Below are 18,534 nucleotides of genomic sequence, written 5' to 3'. Positions count from 1 at the left end.
CCAAAATTCAAGTGACAAAATTCTTATTACTATTAAAATTAATGCAATTAATTATTGTAATTTATTGTATTTAATGTATTCATATAAGGTGTTAGTAATCAGTGAAATTGGAGGTAGAGTGTATGAGGACTCTGTACTACCTTGGCAGTTTTTCTGTAAACCTAAAAATGTTTTAGATTAATTTTTTTTAATGTTTGTAAAGGTAATAGATTTTTTTTTTAAAGTACAGCAATTTATTAAACAAATACCTTTTATTTTTCTGATTTTTGTCCTGGAACAGGAAGAAATACCAAAAACATTTCAATGCTGAGGACTAAAACTCCAAATTGCAATGTACAAGATGGTTGGTGAGAAGTAAACAAAAGTAATTGTATGCCATCATACGAAAAGCAAGTCACATACAGAATAAAATTTGTTCCTGTACCATATCTACTAAGTTAAATCATGATGCTAATAATTATCAAATTACTACTAAGTATTTTCTTAGAATATATTATATGTATAGGAGTATATTCTAGTTCCTGACTGGGTTCACAAGAAATATAAAACCTAGGTCTACTATATATTCTTTTCTTCCTTCGAAGTGAGAGAGTGGCATGGACATATATATATACACTACCAAATGCAAAATAGATAGCTAGTGGGAAGCAACCGCATAGCACAGGGAGATCAGCTCAGTGCTTAGTGACCACCTAGAGGGGTGGGATAGGGAGGGTGGGAGGGAGACACAAGAGGGAGGGGATATGGGGATATATGTATAGGTATAGCTGATTCACTTTGTTATAAAGGAGAAACTAACACACCGTTGTAAAGCGATTATACTCCAATAAAGATGTTAAAAAAAAAAAAGAACACATGGTGTTATGGGGATGGATGGTGGTGATGGCTGCACAACGATGTGAAAGTATTTAATACCACTGAACTGTGCACTTAAAAATGGTACATTTTATATTATGTTTACCACAATTTAAAAAAGGAAGGTAATAGATTTTTGATAGCCAAAACAATCAGTTAGAAAATAAACTGGAATATAAAAGTGCCATTAAGCAAACAAGTAGTACACAAATATTCAGGAATAAATTTAGCTAAAATCAGTCATTTAAGGCAAAAACAAAAACAAAACCCAAAAAACACAGAACTGTACAACATTTAAAAGTAGAATCTACAAATAAATGCTCCTTTATAGGAAAAGTAATAAATATTATAGAAATGTCTATTCTTCCAAAATTAAAAGTTTACCTCAACCAAACTCCCCACAGCATTCAGTTTGGGGGGCAATAGAATGAGAAAGATATACTAGTAAAATATTTTCTGTTTTACAAAAGGTAAAAGTTGTTCAATTTCTCCTTGTCTAATAATTTAGGTTGGGAAGGCAATAAGTGAGGGTCGCTCAAGATATGTGGAAATTAGTCCCACACTGTGATCGTGTAAATGTAGAGGTATCAATAATGAGAGGATCTGCACAGGCAAACATTTTTAATAACATCAGCTATTTATCACTTTAAACTAAAAGCAGCCCTGTCCTTGAGATCATAAACTAGACTTATATACTAGCAATTCTGGAAAAAAATATATAGTACCATAAGAATCATAACAACCTTTTCTTTTTAAAGTATATTTCCCCATGTACAATAAAAATAATCTTTATTTTTAACTTCAAATTGGATAAGGAGGTGTATTTCTTCAATTCTTATCAGAACTAACTCTAGAGTACAGTAAATGAGTAAATGTGGAATTCTCTTTTTGTTTTAAAGAAGTTTTAATATTTTATTTATTTTTATTTTTTGGCCGCGTACCATGTGGGATCTTTGTTCCCCGACCAGGGATCAAATCCGCACTCCCTGCACTGGAAGCGTAGAGTCTTAACCACTGGACCGCCAGGGACGTCCCTGGAGTTCTCTTTCTTTACTATCCATTTTTTTTCCCCACACTGTCTCTGTATTTCCTGTTTTCATTATAAAGAGTCTTTACTCTTCTTATCGGAAGAAATTATACACAAATCACACTAATTTCTGAAAGAAGTGCATTTCGACACTGCTTGAATTCTGAGGAAAACAAAACTCACATCTATAGGAACAAAATTATAATTCTTGGACGATTATTGATTTTGTGAACAAAATTCAAAATGATGCATAAATAAAACGAAAGCAATTGATAATAAAGGGGAAAATATGGTATTAGCAGAGATTGTAGTAAAATTAAAAATAGAAGGGGAACATTATATCAAAGACTAAATTATGAAAAAAATTCACTCAATGGAGTAGAAGACAAATGAAAAAAACTTAGAAAATCAGAGGTGACGGATGAAAGACTAAGAGAAATGATAAACAGCATGGAGGATACAGGAATTAGATCCAATCTACATATATTGGGGTGAGCAGATAAAGAAGGTAAGCATACCAATCAAAAATAAATATATAAAGAGTAGTATCAAGGAGAAAGAGAAAAAAATACCTCGATAAGTACACATAACAAAACATAAACAAAACCAAGATAGATTTCTTACAAATGAACAAAGTTAAACACTTCAGACACAGAGTAGCAGAAGTTTTTAAAGCACTTTTGCCTTTTTGGGGGGAACTGTTATAAGCCCATAAATTTATAGTTGGTCAAGTTTGTCTCATTCACAAAACAAAGAGTCATTCTTAGGTATGAAAAATGAAGCATAATCCTCACGTTTCTTTGGTTTACAAACTATTAAACATGTAAATCAACTAACAAAGATGAAAAAATAAGAAATTACAGATGAATTGTGATACTAAATAAATAGTATTGAGCAATAAAATGATCTAAACGTGAATTAAAATATAATTGTTGAAATATAAAACCATGCAAATGTGACAAATCTTTAAAGAGATACTGTGAATGGAAAATCTCTGCCTAAAATTCAAGATTACATAAACACATGAGTAACAGTGGTAAGATTACATAAAAGCATGTCACATCATCATCTTGCACAGATGGAATTGGGGTGAGTAGAGATTAAATGACCCAATTTTCTTCCTAACCCCATTAATTAAAAAAAAAGTTCAGACATGAGGGGTTCTTTTGCTTTTAACCACCATCAGAATAAAATAGAATAAGTATATTTCAAATCACTAAAGAAAGAAAAATATTAGCGACGCAGCAGAATACGTGGGAAAACAGCAAAAACACATACACCTACAGGCTGGAATATTGTGCAGATACTACAAATCATTCCATTTTAGAATATTTAACGACTGGAGGACAGGCTCATGACGTAACATTAAGGCACACAGATATCTATACAATTTGATATCAACTTTATGAAAATAAACCACATGTGCACAGAAAACAGAAACAACACCAACCGATTTACAGGTTTCTCAGTATAGAGGGATTATGAGGAATTATTTTTCTTCTTTATTACATTTCTATATATTTGAAGTAATCAAAATAAAGATATGTAACATCTATTTGTCTTTGCCTAGCATTAAATCACATCAGTTACTATGTTACTGCATGTTGATTATTTAAGTAGAATACATTATCCAAAAATTAAAAAATGGTGACAACAGAGGCATTTTCAAAATGAGAGACTTTCCTATATATTTCATGAACTTGAAAGGGCAAATATTTTTCTTACGTGAAAACTAACAGTAGATATAAGTTCCATGATATGCCTAAAGAGAAATGTGCAGAGACCACGGTAACGTGTGCACAGCAGATCAAAAATGGCCACAATTTCGAGAGGTGCCGTCTATGTCCCTATCCCTTTATTCTGGGTGGGTTCATTGACAATTTTGATCAACAGAATACGGTGAAAGAGCCGTTGAGCCTTTTAGCACACCCTGTCTCTTGGAACACTTGCTTTCGGATCCCTGTCACCATACTACAAGAAGCCCAAACCACACGAAGAAGCCTTGTGTAAGGAGACACTCTAGTTAATAGCCCCAGCTGAGCCCTGCGTGGTCCCGAAATGACGCCTGTATCAATTGCTAGCCATCTGAAATCCAACCATCTTGAGCATCCAACTAGTGGAGCCATTAATGACATAAACCCCGCCCACCACCTGACTGCAAAGGCACGGGAGACCCCAGGCAGGAGCTGCCCAGTTGAGCCCCAAAGAACGGTGAGAGAGAAGTTGTTTTAAGCCACTTCGTTTTAAAGTGGTTTGTTCTGCAGCAGTAGATAACTGCAATAATATGAATAGATGCAGGTGTGTGTGTGTGTGTGTGTGTGTGTGTGTATGAGAGAGAGAGAGAGAGAGAGAGAGAGAGAGAGTATTAGTAGGCAGAGAAAACATTTAAATCCAGTAAGTCTTGGCAAGATTTATAATAGGGTCCTGTGTTATAAACAACTATTCCCTGAGATAAAGCAAGATCATCCCTTCAGGTATTGGAAAACAAAAATATTATTATGATCTCCATTTTCAAAAACAGAAATATGTTACACTTAGGCTAAATTCATCAGTAATCAAAGGTGAGATAAGTAAACATTAAAATTAAATCTCAGGTTCAGAGACAGAAATAATTAAACTTAAGAGCAACCCTAAGTATACTTACTGAGAATCTATTACATGCAAAATTCTCTTGTAGGTTTTATTGTGTTTGTTTCACAGCAACTTGTCAACTTCTGAAAACTATAAAACTAAATGTTATATGTTTCTGCTTCCAATAGTTATATTGGTCATAAAGCACCTCTGTTAGGATGCAAGTATATTTAAGTATCATTATGAAGATAGCTGCATTTATGTTCAGAATTACCAAATGAACAGTCATTTTACATAATGCACAATGCACAACTAATGAACATTCAAAATAATAGAGAAATAAAACTAACCTGGGCCATTTAAATACTGTGTAAGCGAACAGTGTAGTCGGACAATTATAGGTTCTGTTCGAATCACTTCCCATGCCACAGCAATCTCCTCCTGTGCAAATATTTGAAAGATGAATTAGTCATCTTTTAGAGTTCTTGATTTTTTTTCCAGATAAAATTTTTTAAACTTATTTTAAATCATTAAGGCCTATAAATTATTTCAAAACCTATTTGCTGGTGAAAAGAAAGCCAAAGTACTCTTAATTCTTGCCTTCTAAATCTGAAAATTAAAGTGAAAACTTAAGAAATAATGATATACTACAAGCCCATAAGTTTCAGAATATATTACAAGAACTGATGGAAAAAAAATATATGTATATAAAATCTCTGCTTTTTTGACAAGTCATAGCATTTCTTCATAAGTCACTTTGACAAAGTCATTATGTTACTTATAATATTATGTACAAGAGAAACTAAAATTAAATTTCTTCCAAGAATAAAAGTGTGTTTTTTAAATGTACCAATCATATTGCTTCAATTGATACTTACATCAAGAAAGCTAACATCAATATGCAGATCAATATCTACATCATCAATGGCTCCATATTCCCTGAAAGCAAAGATTAACATTATTTTTTTCATTTTGCTTAAAAGACAGTGTGTCCTAGCTTATTTTAAATTAAAATTTAATCATGAATTTTCCTCTCTGATTTCCACAGATAGCTCAGAAATGACTGTGGACATGAATTAACTAACTCAGTTTAGTTGGATTGTGGTCTTATGTGACCTCTTTATACCATATAGATATCTTTCCATCTTCATGTTCAGGCAAATGCATGCATCAATTCAAGACTTATTTGGTTCATAGTTTCAAACATTCCCAGTTCTCTGTGACAAATTAAACAATCTTCTTATGTGACCACTCGCTTTCCACTGTACTCTCTGAAGATGAAGAGCTGCCTCTAAGGACAAGAATGGAGTTTCTGACACAAGGAAGGGGTGGAGGGATAAGTGACTGCCACAATAAAGTGCCCATAAATTTTCCTGTCACATTAGACGGTGGTTCTGAAACTGGTCCAGGTGTTCTGCCACTTAAATGTCACATGTTTTGACAGCCAGCTCTAAAGGTCTGATGTATCAAAATTAAAACAAGTAACAACAGTATATTCCACATAAAGACATGATGTAGACCAACTTTTCTCCAGCCAACGTAGTGCCACAAACTAGCATATAGTTAACAAAGATCATAAAAACAGCAATTTTTATATTCTCCATACACACATCCCTATTTTTGATATCGTAATAAATTTCTTAAGTTACAAATACAAATCATAGTGAGGGAGAAAACTACAGAGATAACAGAAATTATAAAAGTTAATGGACAATATTTATTGAGCACTTTCATGCCAGAAATCGTTCTAAGGATTTTGCATACCTGCGATCATAGTGCCCTATAGGTACTACCACTATTTCCAATTTATATGTCCATTAACTGAGGCTCAGAGTAAGAAAGTAACTCACCTGTCATCACTTTGTAGCAGAGCTGGGATGTGAATACACGTATCCTATTTACTTATGCAAGTGCTTAGCCGATTCGATATTCAATAAACTATCACTTATCACTCTGTGTTGGAAACCAGGTCAAACATTAATGGATGATCTCATTAGGTCCTCATTATAGCCTTCTGACAGGGATACTATAATTATCCTCATTCGCAAATGAGGAAACTGAGGTTTAGGAAAGCGAAACAAGTTGTCAAAGGGCAGATAAGAAGTCAGTGGGAAGCCAGGCATTGAACTCACGTTCAACTTCAAAATTGTACAGTACAGTATCTGGCACGTAGCAAGTACTCAACGAAAATTTCTGTGTATGATATATGCAAATAATGCTAACAGAGTACAAAACTATGGCACTTTTATAGGGTTTAGAGAAGGCATTTTTGATGATTAAATGGCTTTATGTAATTTGATGAATAAAGGAATCTAGAGGGTCCTTTTGCTTTTTGATATCAATGACCAAAAACATGCAGCATGTTAGAAAATAATAACTCAGCCTCTGTGCTTTCTCCTTCCTCTCCTTAGAAATATATCAAAACACTGAGCACATTTTCACTATTTATGAAATTACTTTTTGTTTTTTCATGGTCATATTTTTAAAGGTTACATAAAGAAGAAAAGAATAGGAATTCTTTAATTGCCTGCATCAAAACATCTGTGCTATTCATAAAGGATAAAAACCTTTATAACCCTTTACAAATATAGACATATATGCAAATTTAGATACAAAAGTATGCCAACTTAGTTATGAAATTATACAGAAACTAAGACAAGGAGAAGGACCAAGCACAAGAACCATTTCTTTTATGCCTCTACTTCAGGGTTCAGAAAACTTTTCCTATGAAGGTCAAAAGAGTAAATATTTTAGGTTTTTCAGACCACATAGAGTCTCTGTTGCATATTTCTCTTAAGAAGTCAAATAACCCACAGCCAGGCATGTTAAAAGAGAGCCATTAAATACAAGATGAGGATAGATCACTAATGATGTGCCAAAGACATTTTGGTGAGACAAAGAGGCCTTGACAACAACCATTCCCAAGAAAATTATAACAAATACGTGCAAACTTTTACCTAGAAGGATGTATGTAAGAGTAGAAATTAGAAAAAAAAAAGAATATTGAATAATAAGGATATAAATGATGGCACGTTAATATAATCTTTTAAAATTACCCATTATTAAAAATATTGATATAAAAACATTTAGTATCCTGAGGGAAATGTTCCAAATATACTGTTCACTGAGCAAGCAGATTACCAAAACACTATGGAAACTAAAACACTTTATTTAGATAAAATAGAAGTAGGAAAACCAAAAAAGTATAAAGAGTACTTATATATTAACTATAGGTTGTGGATAAAATTTATTTTATTAAAAAATGTTATGTATTTTCTAAAAATATCTACTTTTTCTGATTACAATGGTAATATAGACTCATTATATAAAATGTGAGAAAGAGGAAAACAGACAATAGATAACTTGTAACACGGTCACTCAGAGACAATTCTTTTTGCTTATATCTCACTCCAGTCTCTTTCATATATTAATATATCATGAAACACACATGATTATTATTAAGGATAATAAGGTATGTAAAGATTTTTGTCCTGCTCTTTCACTTTTTCTATAATGAGTATTTTTTAAATTGTGGAATATTCTTCAAAACCATAAATTTAAATGTCTGTATTTATATGAATAAAATTATGTAATACAACATTAGGTTGCTTTCAACTTTTTTACACTATATATATTGATAAATAGCTCTCTGGATAAAAATCGATGTGCAGCTGTCTTCCTAGAGAATAATTTCTAGAATTACTGAGTAAAATAAATAGTATAACTATATTTGGGAGTCTTAATATATACTGTTTAGTTACTATTTTAAAAGGTTAAAACAACTTATAATCGCACCAGTGAGGATCCCCCAGTGACCATTTTCCACATGCTCATCATCGCCAGGCATTTTTTTCTCCCATCTTTGCCAATTTCAGAGGCGAGAATAATTTTGGATTTATTTATGATGGCAAGACTTGGGTATGTTTAGAGGCAGAGCAAAAGGAATCAGAGATAACAAAAGTCAGCACAAACCTTACCCACAGCTGTTTTCTTCAAAAATAGATTTCCAGATCACTTCAACGGAATTTATCATAACGTTATGATCAGAATGTGATACACGTTCCTTATAAAACCTTTAATATGTGAATTCTGAAGTATTCCTTACATGATTTCTTCAGCACTTTTCTGGTTAAAAGTTAGTATTTTCCCAGTTACCAATACTATCAATTTCTTTCCAAAAAAAAGTAACTAAAGTGTTACAAGTGTTCTTCTTCACCACAGCAGGGCATAAATACAGAACTTTAAGGAGGCAGAGGCATTAAAGGTTTGCAATTAACTGGATTCTGCAGGTGTAGATCTGTAAATAGTTACACTTTTGTTTTTATGCCACACTTCAAAGAACTCACAACAACACTGTGTATATGCAAACCAATTTCCCTTGTGATGCCCTTTTTATATATTGCCAGTAATTTCACGTTTCCCACTGCGAGATTACAAAGCGTGATTACAGTCTGTCCAGATGCAGCGGCCCAGTCATCAGGACTGCTTCTGTATCTGAGTATCTTTCAGTAGCCCTAGATCTCATGAATAGCAAACGCAGAATCAAGGCGAATGCTTGAAATACGAATGCAACTTGAACTGTGAATCTTGATATCTGATTGGGTACTGAATGCTGTATCGGGTTTATAATAATTCAAAACAATTCCGTGCACTGCCTATATTTATTCACTATGAAAAGTTCACATCAAATTGAACTTGAATACTTTTTTAAGAGAAGGGAGACTACACAGAAATGATCTGATGCAGTTGTTTCACTCTGGGACTGAGGGCTTGAGAAGAACTGCTCCACAAATTTCTTTTCAGCATCTGAGTTATTAGTCTTTGAATTGACATATCTTGAAATCCAGCCATCTGATTTGGACTACTTGCATGTGACCTAGTTCATTTAAGAACATATGTATGAAATATATTTTTCTATGAACATGCATTGTTGAGGGCACTATGTGTTAGAATTCTTAGCAATTCATTCTCCTGTTTTTTAGTGGAACTAATCAAGACAACATCCTCATTAATGATACCACATACATACTTACAATATATTAAATGTTAGACCATCTATGTTGGCCCTCCTTTCTCTATAAAACCACAGCTTATTTATTATACTGTTGTGATGTTTTATAATACTATCTGATCAAAATTAGCAGGACTGTGCTGGTTATAAAAATATATTTTAGACAGATAGCCTTCCCTTATCAACTGTCAAGGAAATTATATGCGTACACACACATACATGAAACTCTATCACAAGTTCTTGGGAAATAAACCTCTATTGCTATTTAGTTATTTCTGCTTTCAACAATTAGTCAGTTATATTTGGAGAAGAAATATATTTTGTGAAGAAACATACACCTTCCTATGACATCTGAAACTCAACAGCTTGTGTGTCTATCTCTGCATGCCTACTCAGTGTGTGTTTCATGCTCAGTGTGGGAGAGATGTTTGTGAATGGGCCAAGAAATATGCAAACTCAGTAGTTGGGAAGAAGTCTTGGCAGATTAAAGCATTTGCAAGACTGTATTCATGGTAGCTATAAATTTCTCTAAAGGACAACAGGGCTAAGAAGAATTTAAAAATTAGATCCAGATAAGAAAGGAAACCCATATAAAATAAACATTGTATAAGAGGTACAGGGTAAACACTTGCTACAACTCTGCCCTCCGTTTAAAAGTCCTTGGTTTTGCTTGAGGAAAGCACAGGCATTGGAAGAAGAGGTGACTGTCTGGGATCTCACATTCTGAAGCTTGCATCTAGGTTTTATGCCAGTGTTTTTGAAAAATAGTCTCCTGTTTGTCTCTTTCTTCTGTGTGCCTCCTGCCATCACTTTCCCCTGGTTTTCAGTTCAGACTGCTTTTCCATGGGCTCCAGAGGCAGAAGCGGGAGAATCAGTATGCTGCAAAGGACATTACAAACATCCAACCCAAGATCTTTTGATGAATGACATACTTCGGTGTAGGTTAAGTTATGCTGTAGTAACAAACATCCTCAAAATCTCACTGGTTTAACGCACAAAAAAAGGATTTATATCTCACTCACACTACCTGCTTACTATGGAATCAGAGGACTAGAAAGAATGCTATTCATTGTAGTCGCCAAGGGGCCCAGAGTGGTGGAGTACTGAAGATGTGGGAACTCACACACTAGCACTTTGGCTCGCATTCCACTGGCCAACACTAGTTGTGTGTCCACTGCTGATATTATAAGAGGTAGGGACGGGACTTCCCTGGTGGTGGTGCAGTGGTTAAGAATCCTCCTGCCAATGCAGGGGACATGGGTTTCAGCCCTGGTCCAGGAAGATCCCACATGCTACGGAGCAACTAAGCCCGTGCAAAGCCACAGCTGCTGAGCTTGCGCTCTAGAGCCCGTGCGCCACAACTACTGAGCCTGCGTGCCACAACTACCAAAGTCCGCGCACCTAGAGCCCGTGCTCCGCAACAAAAGAAGCCACTGCAAGGAGAAGCCCGCGCACCGCAATGAAGAGTAGTCCCTGCTCACCGCAAAAGCCCACGCACATCAATGAAGACCCAACGCAGCGAAAAAATAAATAAATTAATTAAAAAAAAAAAAAGAGATAGGGAAATACAATCCTGCCATCTGCCAGAAGAGGAGAACCAGAGATCTGTTAAGTAGTCCTACTGGCCCACTACTAATGGAAATCCAGAGAAATTAAAGTGGTCCACCCTGATTTATGTGGCTTTTTCTTTCCTTCTTCTCTCTCTCTCTCTCTCAGTGGTATAGCTTCCTCAAACCTTAAAAAAATCCTCTGCATGCCCTGTCCTCCAAAACATCAACTCTAAAATTACAATCATCCAACCACAAAAAGTGATCAAAGTGAATAGTCAAAATCTTGCAATCTTCCAACCTACTTTAACATTAGCCACGATACGAAGATTAGAATATTACTCAGCTGCCTTCAGTTCTTTAAATGGATGATGGATGATCATAAAGCAAAGGATATTTTATTTGGGGTAAAAGTTTGAAACATCATCAGCAAATTATCAGAATCATTTCACTCCCAACCAAATGAGAATTCTGTGATTTGTAATTCCCTGCTTTCTAAAAATATTAATCTCAAATTGTTTTCAATAGCACTGATCATTTTTTAAATGAATACATGACTATAGGAGTAAATTTATAATAAAAACATAAAATAACGTCATCTTGTTGCATGATTCAAGATGAGACACATGCAGACTGATCAGGGGGTTAACCATGCTCCCCCAGAGACCTAACTCACTTCCTGCACAAGAGCCTGTGAATCAGAATTGTCATCAATGTTTCCAAGTATGGTTCAACCCAGCCAGAATGCTGCTTTTGAATGATTTGGCCAGGTAGAGCTAAAATTACCTACTTAAGTAATAAATTTATCTTCGGTCACTTTTTCTATAACTTCCCTCAACCTACTAAAAGAGAGTTTTGCCTCAATTGAGGCAATCTCTGTTATTTTCTTCTCTTAAAGTGAACTTAGATGTGGTTAGCTGCCTTTCTCATTAGATGTCACATTAAAAAAAATAACAGCAAATAGCATGTTATGCATATAGAGGTACTTTTGCTCTTCAAACTCCATTAAGTTCTTATGAAACTCAATTAAGTAAAAGAACAGCTAATTAGAACAGTCTGTTTTCAATAGACTTAAAACTTTGCAAAGAAGGTGACTCGAAGATCTTAGGCCTAACTACTCCTTTCTCCCATATGTCCAAGCCACAGTATTTGAGACCAGACAGTAAATTCATTCTTATTTATTTTAAGTAAATCACACTAGTCCTGCTGTGATTTCCCTTTATATCATGAGGCCTCTGGGAGGTTATTTATTCTGGAAACATCCTCTGTAGTTAGAGAAAATCTAGAGCAGGCAAGAACATGGCTTGCATTCATTGAGAGTTAAATTGGACCAAAACTTGAAAGAGGCAAGGGGAAAATAATCAAAACCATTTATGACTTTAGATACTTCACTTGAATGGAATTCCAGATATTTATCTAATTTCAACAGTCCATAAATTATCAATATTTTATTAATAATGGAAGATACGAATAGAAATTATAAGTATTTACCATATGATAGTAATATAAGAAATTATCAAATGCTTGCTGAAGAAACAAAAATATTCATATATATATACATATATATATGATATGATTGAGGCCTAGATAGCATGGAAATATATGTAAAAAAACTTTATAAAAGCAATCAATGTGTGGTAAAGTGATTCTCTAAACAAAAATACATATTTCAAATGAAAAGCAGCTAAATTCTATTCTAAATTGTATTGAATTAATCATATACAGACGTTTTTCTTTCATGGGGGAGAAGGTTAAACTACTGCGATTAAAGTTTTAAGCTTTCAACCAAAGTTTGACTAAAGTTAAAAAGATTAGTCATTGTTTTGGACAATTTATTTATTTATTTATTTATTTAGGCCGAGCCACACAGCTTGTGGGATCTTAGTTCCCCTACCAGGGATCGAACCCAGGTTCTCGGCAGTGACAGCACGGAGTCTTAACCACTGGACCGCCAGGGAATCCCTGGACAATTTATTGATAGTCCCTGTTGCCTTCTTCATTTATTCACTCTATACTACCTATGGAATCTCCATATTCCTTATCCTGGAGCCAGAGCATAGATCAATTGTGAAATGATCACAGCTAATTTGCCAAAACTTTGGAAATTGCAAAGATTTGCTTTTCCAAGTATAATCCCAATCACCCTCACTCAGTTGTAGCCTAATATCCCTCCATGAGCAGGAGGGAGAGGGTCCGGGTGTACGATCCCAGCTTATTTAGGCCACAGGTGGTTGTGAGTTTCTGCAGGTAAAATGAAACAGTTAGCAATTATAAATTACAGCTGTGTTATACTCCCTTAAGTATTCGTTTGCTCTCTCAAAATCTGCGTATGTTCACTGAAAAGAATATAACCAGATAATATGAACATTTTTCACAGACGTTCCACTGAAAACAGTCAAGAAGCCCCCAGCTTATATTTCACATGTAACCTGTGCTAGGCTAAGTACTGGAGTACAAGCAGGACTGAAAACCAAACCAACACAAAATAAAGGCAAGTAACAAAAATGTGTGCTGCCCCAGCACTCACAGAATTCAGAGTCTAGAGGGGGAGAAGTAAACCCATAACAACAAGACATGAAGAGACTAACAAATGAGATTAAGAGCCAAATGTGATGGGAGTGCAGACGGCAGAATAACCAATCTGCATCAGAGATTCAAGGAAGGCTCAAAGGAAAGCTGACCTTTAGACTGGGGCTTGAATAAAGAGAGCAACCGGGTTTGAGAGGGAAGCACTGCTTGGGCAAATGGACAAAGTCAAGGGGAAATATAGCACATTTCGAGAACAGAAACAATCCTGGTTTGGGTGGATGAGGCTGGAACTGAGGTCAGGCTGTGAGAGGAGTCTGGAGACTTGGAGACCACCCTTTAGGAAGATAACAAAAATCTGAAACATCAGATCTGACTCATGGAAGGAAACAAGTATGATGGCAGAAAAGGGTTTTTCTTAAATTAAGGAGAGAAAAGAAAGTCTAAATAGGGATGGTGGGGGTCTTCTGAATAACTAAAGTAATAGAAAATGGCCTGGAAATTTATCACCAAATAATATATTAAGTAACTGCAACAAAAAAAAATAATTATCATTCAAACACACATCGCACAAACTTATGTCTTTTTTTCCTTTCTTTTTTTAGGGGCCAGATTACATATCACAATGTGATTTGGATACCAGCGGTTATGCATTATTTACTTTTATTGTTCACACAAATATGTCCTTAATTTATGATAACAACATGGGCTCAGCTGGCCAAATCTGTTACGGGAATTGATTGTGATGCCACTCAAGACTGATATTTTATCAGACTAACTCTCCAAAAATAACTAATTTCTTTAATGAAATCAATGTAATCTTAAACCATGTGTACACACAAAAAAAATCATAGCCATAAATATGCCATTTTGTGTAAGTAGAAACATAATAGACTCTCATATACTTTCAAATATAATTAAGCCCAAGGAAATTTCCACTTAACTCCAACGGAAAATTCCAGTGACTTTCCAAATAATTTTAAGTTGTATTCACCGAAGGTATTTATTTACCTGAGAGAAACTGCATGTGGCCCATATATCTCTCTCACTGCCGACAAATCAGCTTCGAGTTGGGGGTGCTTGTGCAGCTCCCCGTCATAGTTCACCTGATGAAAAGGGATAATTTAGAAATGACTTAGGGTAAAGAGAATCAAAAAAATCAAAATACAAACAATCTCTTGGACAGGTGACCCTGTAGTTCTGCCATGGGCATTTTCTCTGTCGCCTTCATGAAAAAAGTATAGACAGTTCAGGGCTTCCCTGGGGGCGCAGTGGTTGGGAGTCCGCCTGCCGATGCGGGTGACGCGGGCTCGTGCCCCGGTCCGGGAGGATCCCGCATGCCGCGGAGCGGCTGCGCCCGTGGGCCATGGCCGCTGAGCCTGTGCGTCCGGAGCCTGTTACTCCGCAGCGGGAGGGGCCGCAGCGGTGAGAGGCCCGCGTACCGCAAAAAAAAAAAAAAAAAAAAGTATAGACAGTTCAGCAATATATTCACTAAAGTTCTTAGGTTCACATATATCTAGTAGAATTTATTATGCTTAAAAAGTAATATTCGACTACTTTGATACGAAGACAATGCTAATGATAAAAGGAGTGAAGTGGCAGATAATCTGAAAAACTTCTAGACTGAAAAAAACATTTACTTCCCCCTGTAAGAATTAGCAGTGTAAACAAAAATCGAAAGTGGAAGAATTATTTTGCAGAATGTTAGAGTGTTATATTGGTTAAAGAATCATTAGGAAAAGTACCCCATTCCTAGTAAGGCATTCTGGAGACAGGAAACCTAGTTTTATTTATGTCCGTCCATACCTCTACTGCCTTGCATACACTTGATTGACAGATTACTAATTTCTGATCCTGAATGAATAAATTGACTTGCATTCTTTACATAATAATAACTGGCTTTAAAGCATCTCTTTAACATATTACCTTTCCCTTAAACTATCCAAGTTACAAAGCATATTGGATCAAGAAGTTTACAGAAACAGAACAAGACAACTTATATAGCCATATCCTAAAATCAAATGCTCAGTTTAAAATGTTAACATTATTCTGGAAAAATATAATGAATTCTTTCATATATATGCATATGTGGCTATGCTATTTTCATATATATAAATTATGATGTTTCTTCATAACAATTTTTCAACAAACACTTTAGTATAGAAGGAAAAGGAAGATAATGAATACAAATAATGAGGATGCTCGATAATTAGGGCCCATCAGTTTTTATAAAGGTTAATCACCTTCTATTTAAAACTAACAATTCATGCTTTTATTAGTGTCACCATTTCAAAATATTGACTGAGCACAATATGCTTAATAAATGTAAAAGTTAAAAGCATAATAAGATGCTGTCTGCAAAACATCTGTAATGAAGTTAAGACAACCTCAATGTAAATAAATGATTACAGTCAAATAATTGCAAGAGTAACCTTAATTTCTGAAAATATATAGAAAATGAGTGACAGACAAATTATAGAAATCTCCTTGTTAGTTACAGAACCCTGAACACCACACAGGTCTTTTAGATGACAAGCACAGATTTCCACTAGGACGTGTATGGCTACTGCTACCTTTGAGAGTGGCTATTTGGAGGAGCTGGTGTGCTTACCTGTCCTCCATAATAAAATTCTTCAGAATCATTATCTCCTTCAGAATCTTCTTCCACCGTACTATTTTGTCTTGACTCCTTAAAATAATAGTAAGAAGGCAATTTTAATGGTCAAACTAGTTTTCCTCCTTCTGAAACTAAAGTAACAAGTGGCCATAATAGGTAGGTCTTATGCATACCACATGGATTTTAAATAAAAGAACTGTTGGTGCAGTGCAAACCAAAACCAAAAAGGTAGTAAGAGACAATTTTGTGGGTGCATTAAGCTCTATGTACGTTTCACTGGTCTTGAGTTGTACAATTTAATATTTGATGTATATAAAAAGCTACATTAATCAATTACAATTTGGGGTTTGTTCTGATAAAACATCTGAGCAGCTCACACTGATTCAGTTTTCTATTAAAAAATTCCTCAGCGTTATGTATCCCAGACTGTTCTCACTTCCACCGCCAACACCACATAATGGTATGAAAGAAAAGGCACTTTGAATCTAATAATATAAAACTCAAATTATGAAAATAAATACAAATCACGTTATGAAGAGAACTTTGTAGAAATAATTTTAGATTTCAGATTTCAAAAGGATATTTAATTAAATATGCTTGAAGTTTGAGTTTCTAATTAACTGAACCGTATCTGTTATGTGTCTAAAGTACAAACAACAAAAATTCATCTAAAGTAACTATTCCTATCCCTGACCCTTTTAAAATAATTAAGAGAAAGGTAGCTGCTTTTAGACACAGGAATCTATTAATTCAATGTTTTGTAATTATCCTTAAATTTCTAGATCAAATTTCAAATTACTAAGGCAAACAAAAAACCTAGAAAAGGGAATTTGGGTTTTATAAAATACAAACAGTTTTTGGTTTTAGCAGCAATAATGCTAAAATCAGTGATTCTCAGTTTGGCTACTGAAGAGCACGATGAATGGTACAACACTGAGGGGAAGGCAGGGTTGCATTCAGTGCATAGTTTTAAAACCAAAGAATTGTCGGGTGCCACCACATTCATTTTGTTTGTTTAATGTCCCCGTATTTACTTACAGATTGAAGTAAATTTCTTGAAGGTGAGGAAAGGGGATAAGTTTGTTGTTGTTTTAACACTGGCCAAAAATAATAAGACTATACCCAAGCTCTGTGCTCCTTTAGCTAGAAAGATCATCTTTTACAGATGAAATTTTAAGGGTCTGATCGAAACTATGTATACCACATACAGTTAATCTAAACATACAGTTTAGAATAACATACGGTTATTCTAAATATGTTACATAAGTGCTCTTCAATCAACTACATTATTTGATGAAAACACAGAGAACAAGTTAGGTTTTGTATGCACTTTATTTAGATTTAAACCAGATGTTCTTTCTATTACTTGAAAGGTAGCTAATTTTAGGCCACCATCTTTCCCATACATAAGTCCCTAAGCCAGGAGCGTGTACTTCATTCACTATATGCAATTTTAACCTAAATAATGATGATATTAACTACAAATACACAGTAAATTTCAAATATATCTATACTGTTTGAAGAAATATAATAAAACATAAAATGTAATTTACATACCTCCCCATTTTCCTTCTGTAATTTGGATTTTATGGATAAGCAACAGTTAATGTCATTTGTCTTTCTTAATTCTGAAAGTTATAATTAAAGAATCATTTTAGTTTTCAGTATACTATTTACCAAATATTTATAAGTTTCAGTATAAAAACACCCCATAGATGATTCTTTCCTTTGCAAGAGAAATTAAGGGATATTTTGAAACTATACTATGTTGGAGAATTATATTACATACAAACTATTCTGATTTTTCATTGCCCATAAAAATGTGCTCAAACTGAAGTGGCCACAGTACAAATTCCTTCAGTTCTCACTATATATTTCATGGGATCTACGTTGCCTTCAGTATGTTTTTTAAATATTCAGTTTGTCTGGCAGTATCATTATGGATGAAAATATTTTCACAGAAGCAAGTATCTGCATAAGGCATTTAAATGGGACTTTTTAAAAGTACTAATTTATGCATTTTTAAAACCGCTGAAAAACAAATTAATGACTTTAAATAGAAAATCTGTATGGAAAACCAGATTTATAGATGCCAAAGATAAATCCTATATGGGTTAAAAGAAACCAAAACACAAAGCTACCTATAATCAAGAAAATATTAACCTGGAATTTAAGAAAATAGTGTATTCCTCTTACCTGTTGCTATTCGATGAAAAATTACTGGAATTGGCTCTGTAGTAACTAATACATCTTCATCATTTTCTGAACTTGACACATATGTATTATCTGCAAAAGAAATATAGACAACTAAAGGCATAGTAACTTGAAAAAGTACAACCTTCATTAAAAAACATTAAGGTATAGCCACATCGCTTCCAAC

At 34.5% G+C, this 18,534-nt stretch overlaps 1 protein-coding gene across 5 annotated transcripts in view; it reads right to left on the bottom strand.

Annotated features, from left to right (window-relative positions):
* PARP8 (poly(ADP-ribose) polymerase family member 8) overlaps positions 1 to 18,534 on the bottom strand; it is a 185,183-nt gene that overhangs the window by 66,862 nt on the left and 99,787 nt on the right. For all 5 annotated transcript variants that reach the window (XM_089908841.1, XM_022597819.3, XM_022597803.3 and 2 more), the window contains exons 5-10: positions 18,351 to 18,440; positions 17,712 to 17,782; positions 16,149 to 16,226; positions 14,549 to 14,643; positions 5,332 to 5,392; positions 4,804 to 4,894 (exon numbers count right to left, since the gene is read on the bottom strand). In XM_089908841.1, coding sequence (XP_089764967.1) covers positions 4,804 to 4,894; positions 5,332 to 5,392; positions 14,549 to 14,643; positions 16,149 to 16,226; positions 17,712 to 17,782; positions 18,351 to 18,440 — 486 coding nt within the window. The remainder of the gene's footprint in view (positions 1 to 4,803; positions 4,895 to 5,331; positions 5,393 to 14,548; positions 14,644 to 16,148; positions 16,227 to 17,711; positions 17,783 to 18,350; positions 18,441 to 18,534) is intronic.

The sequence above is a fragment of the Delphinapterus leucas genome, chromosome 3, assembly GCF_059928025.1.
Source record: "Delphinapterus leucas isolate spDelLeu-1000000601 "Yukka" chromosome 3, BTC_Dleu_Yukka2, whole genome shotgun sequence".
Classification (NCBI taxonomy): domain Eukaryota; kingdom Metazoa; phylum Chordata; class Mammalia; order Artiodactyla; family Monodontidae; genus Delphinapterus; species Delphinapterus leucas.
Note: the sequence above shows the minus strand (reverse complement) of the source record. Positions and strands in the feature narration are given on the sequence as shown.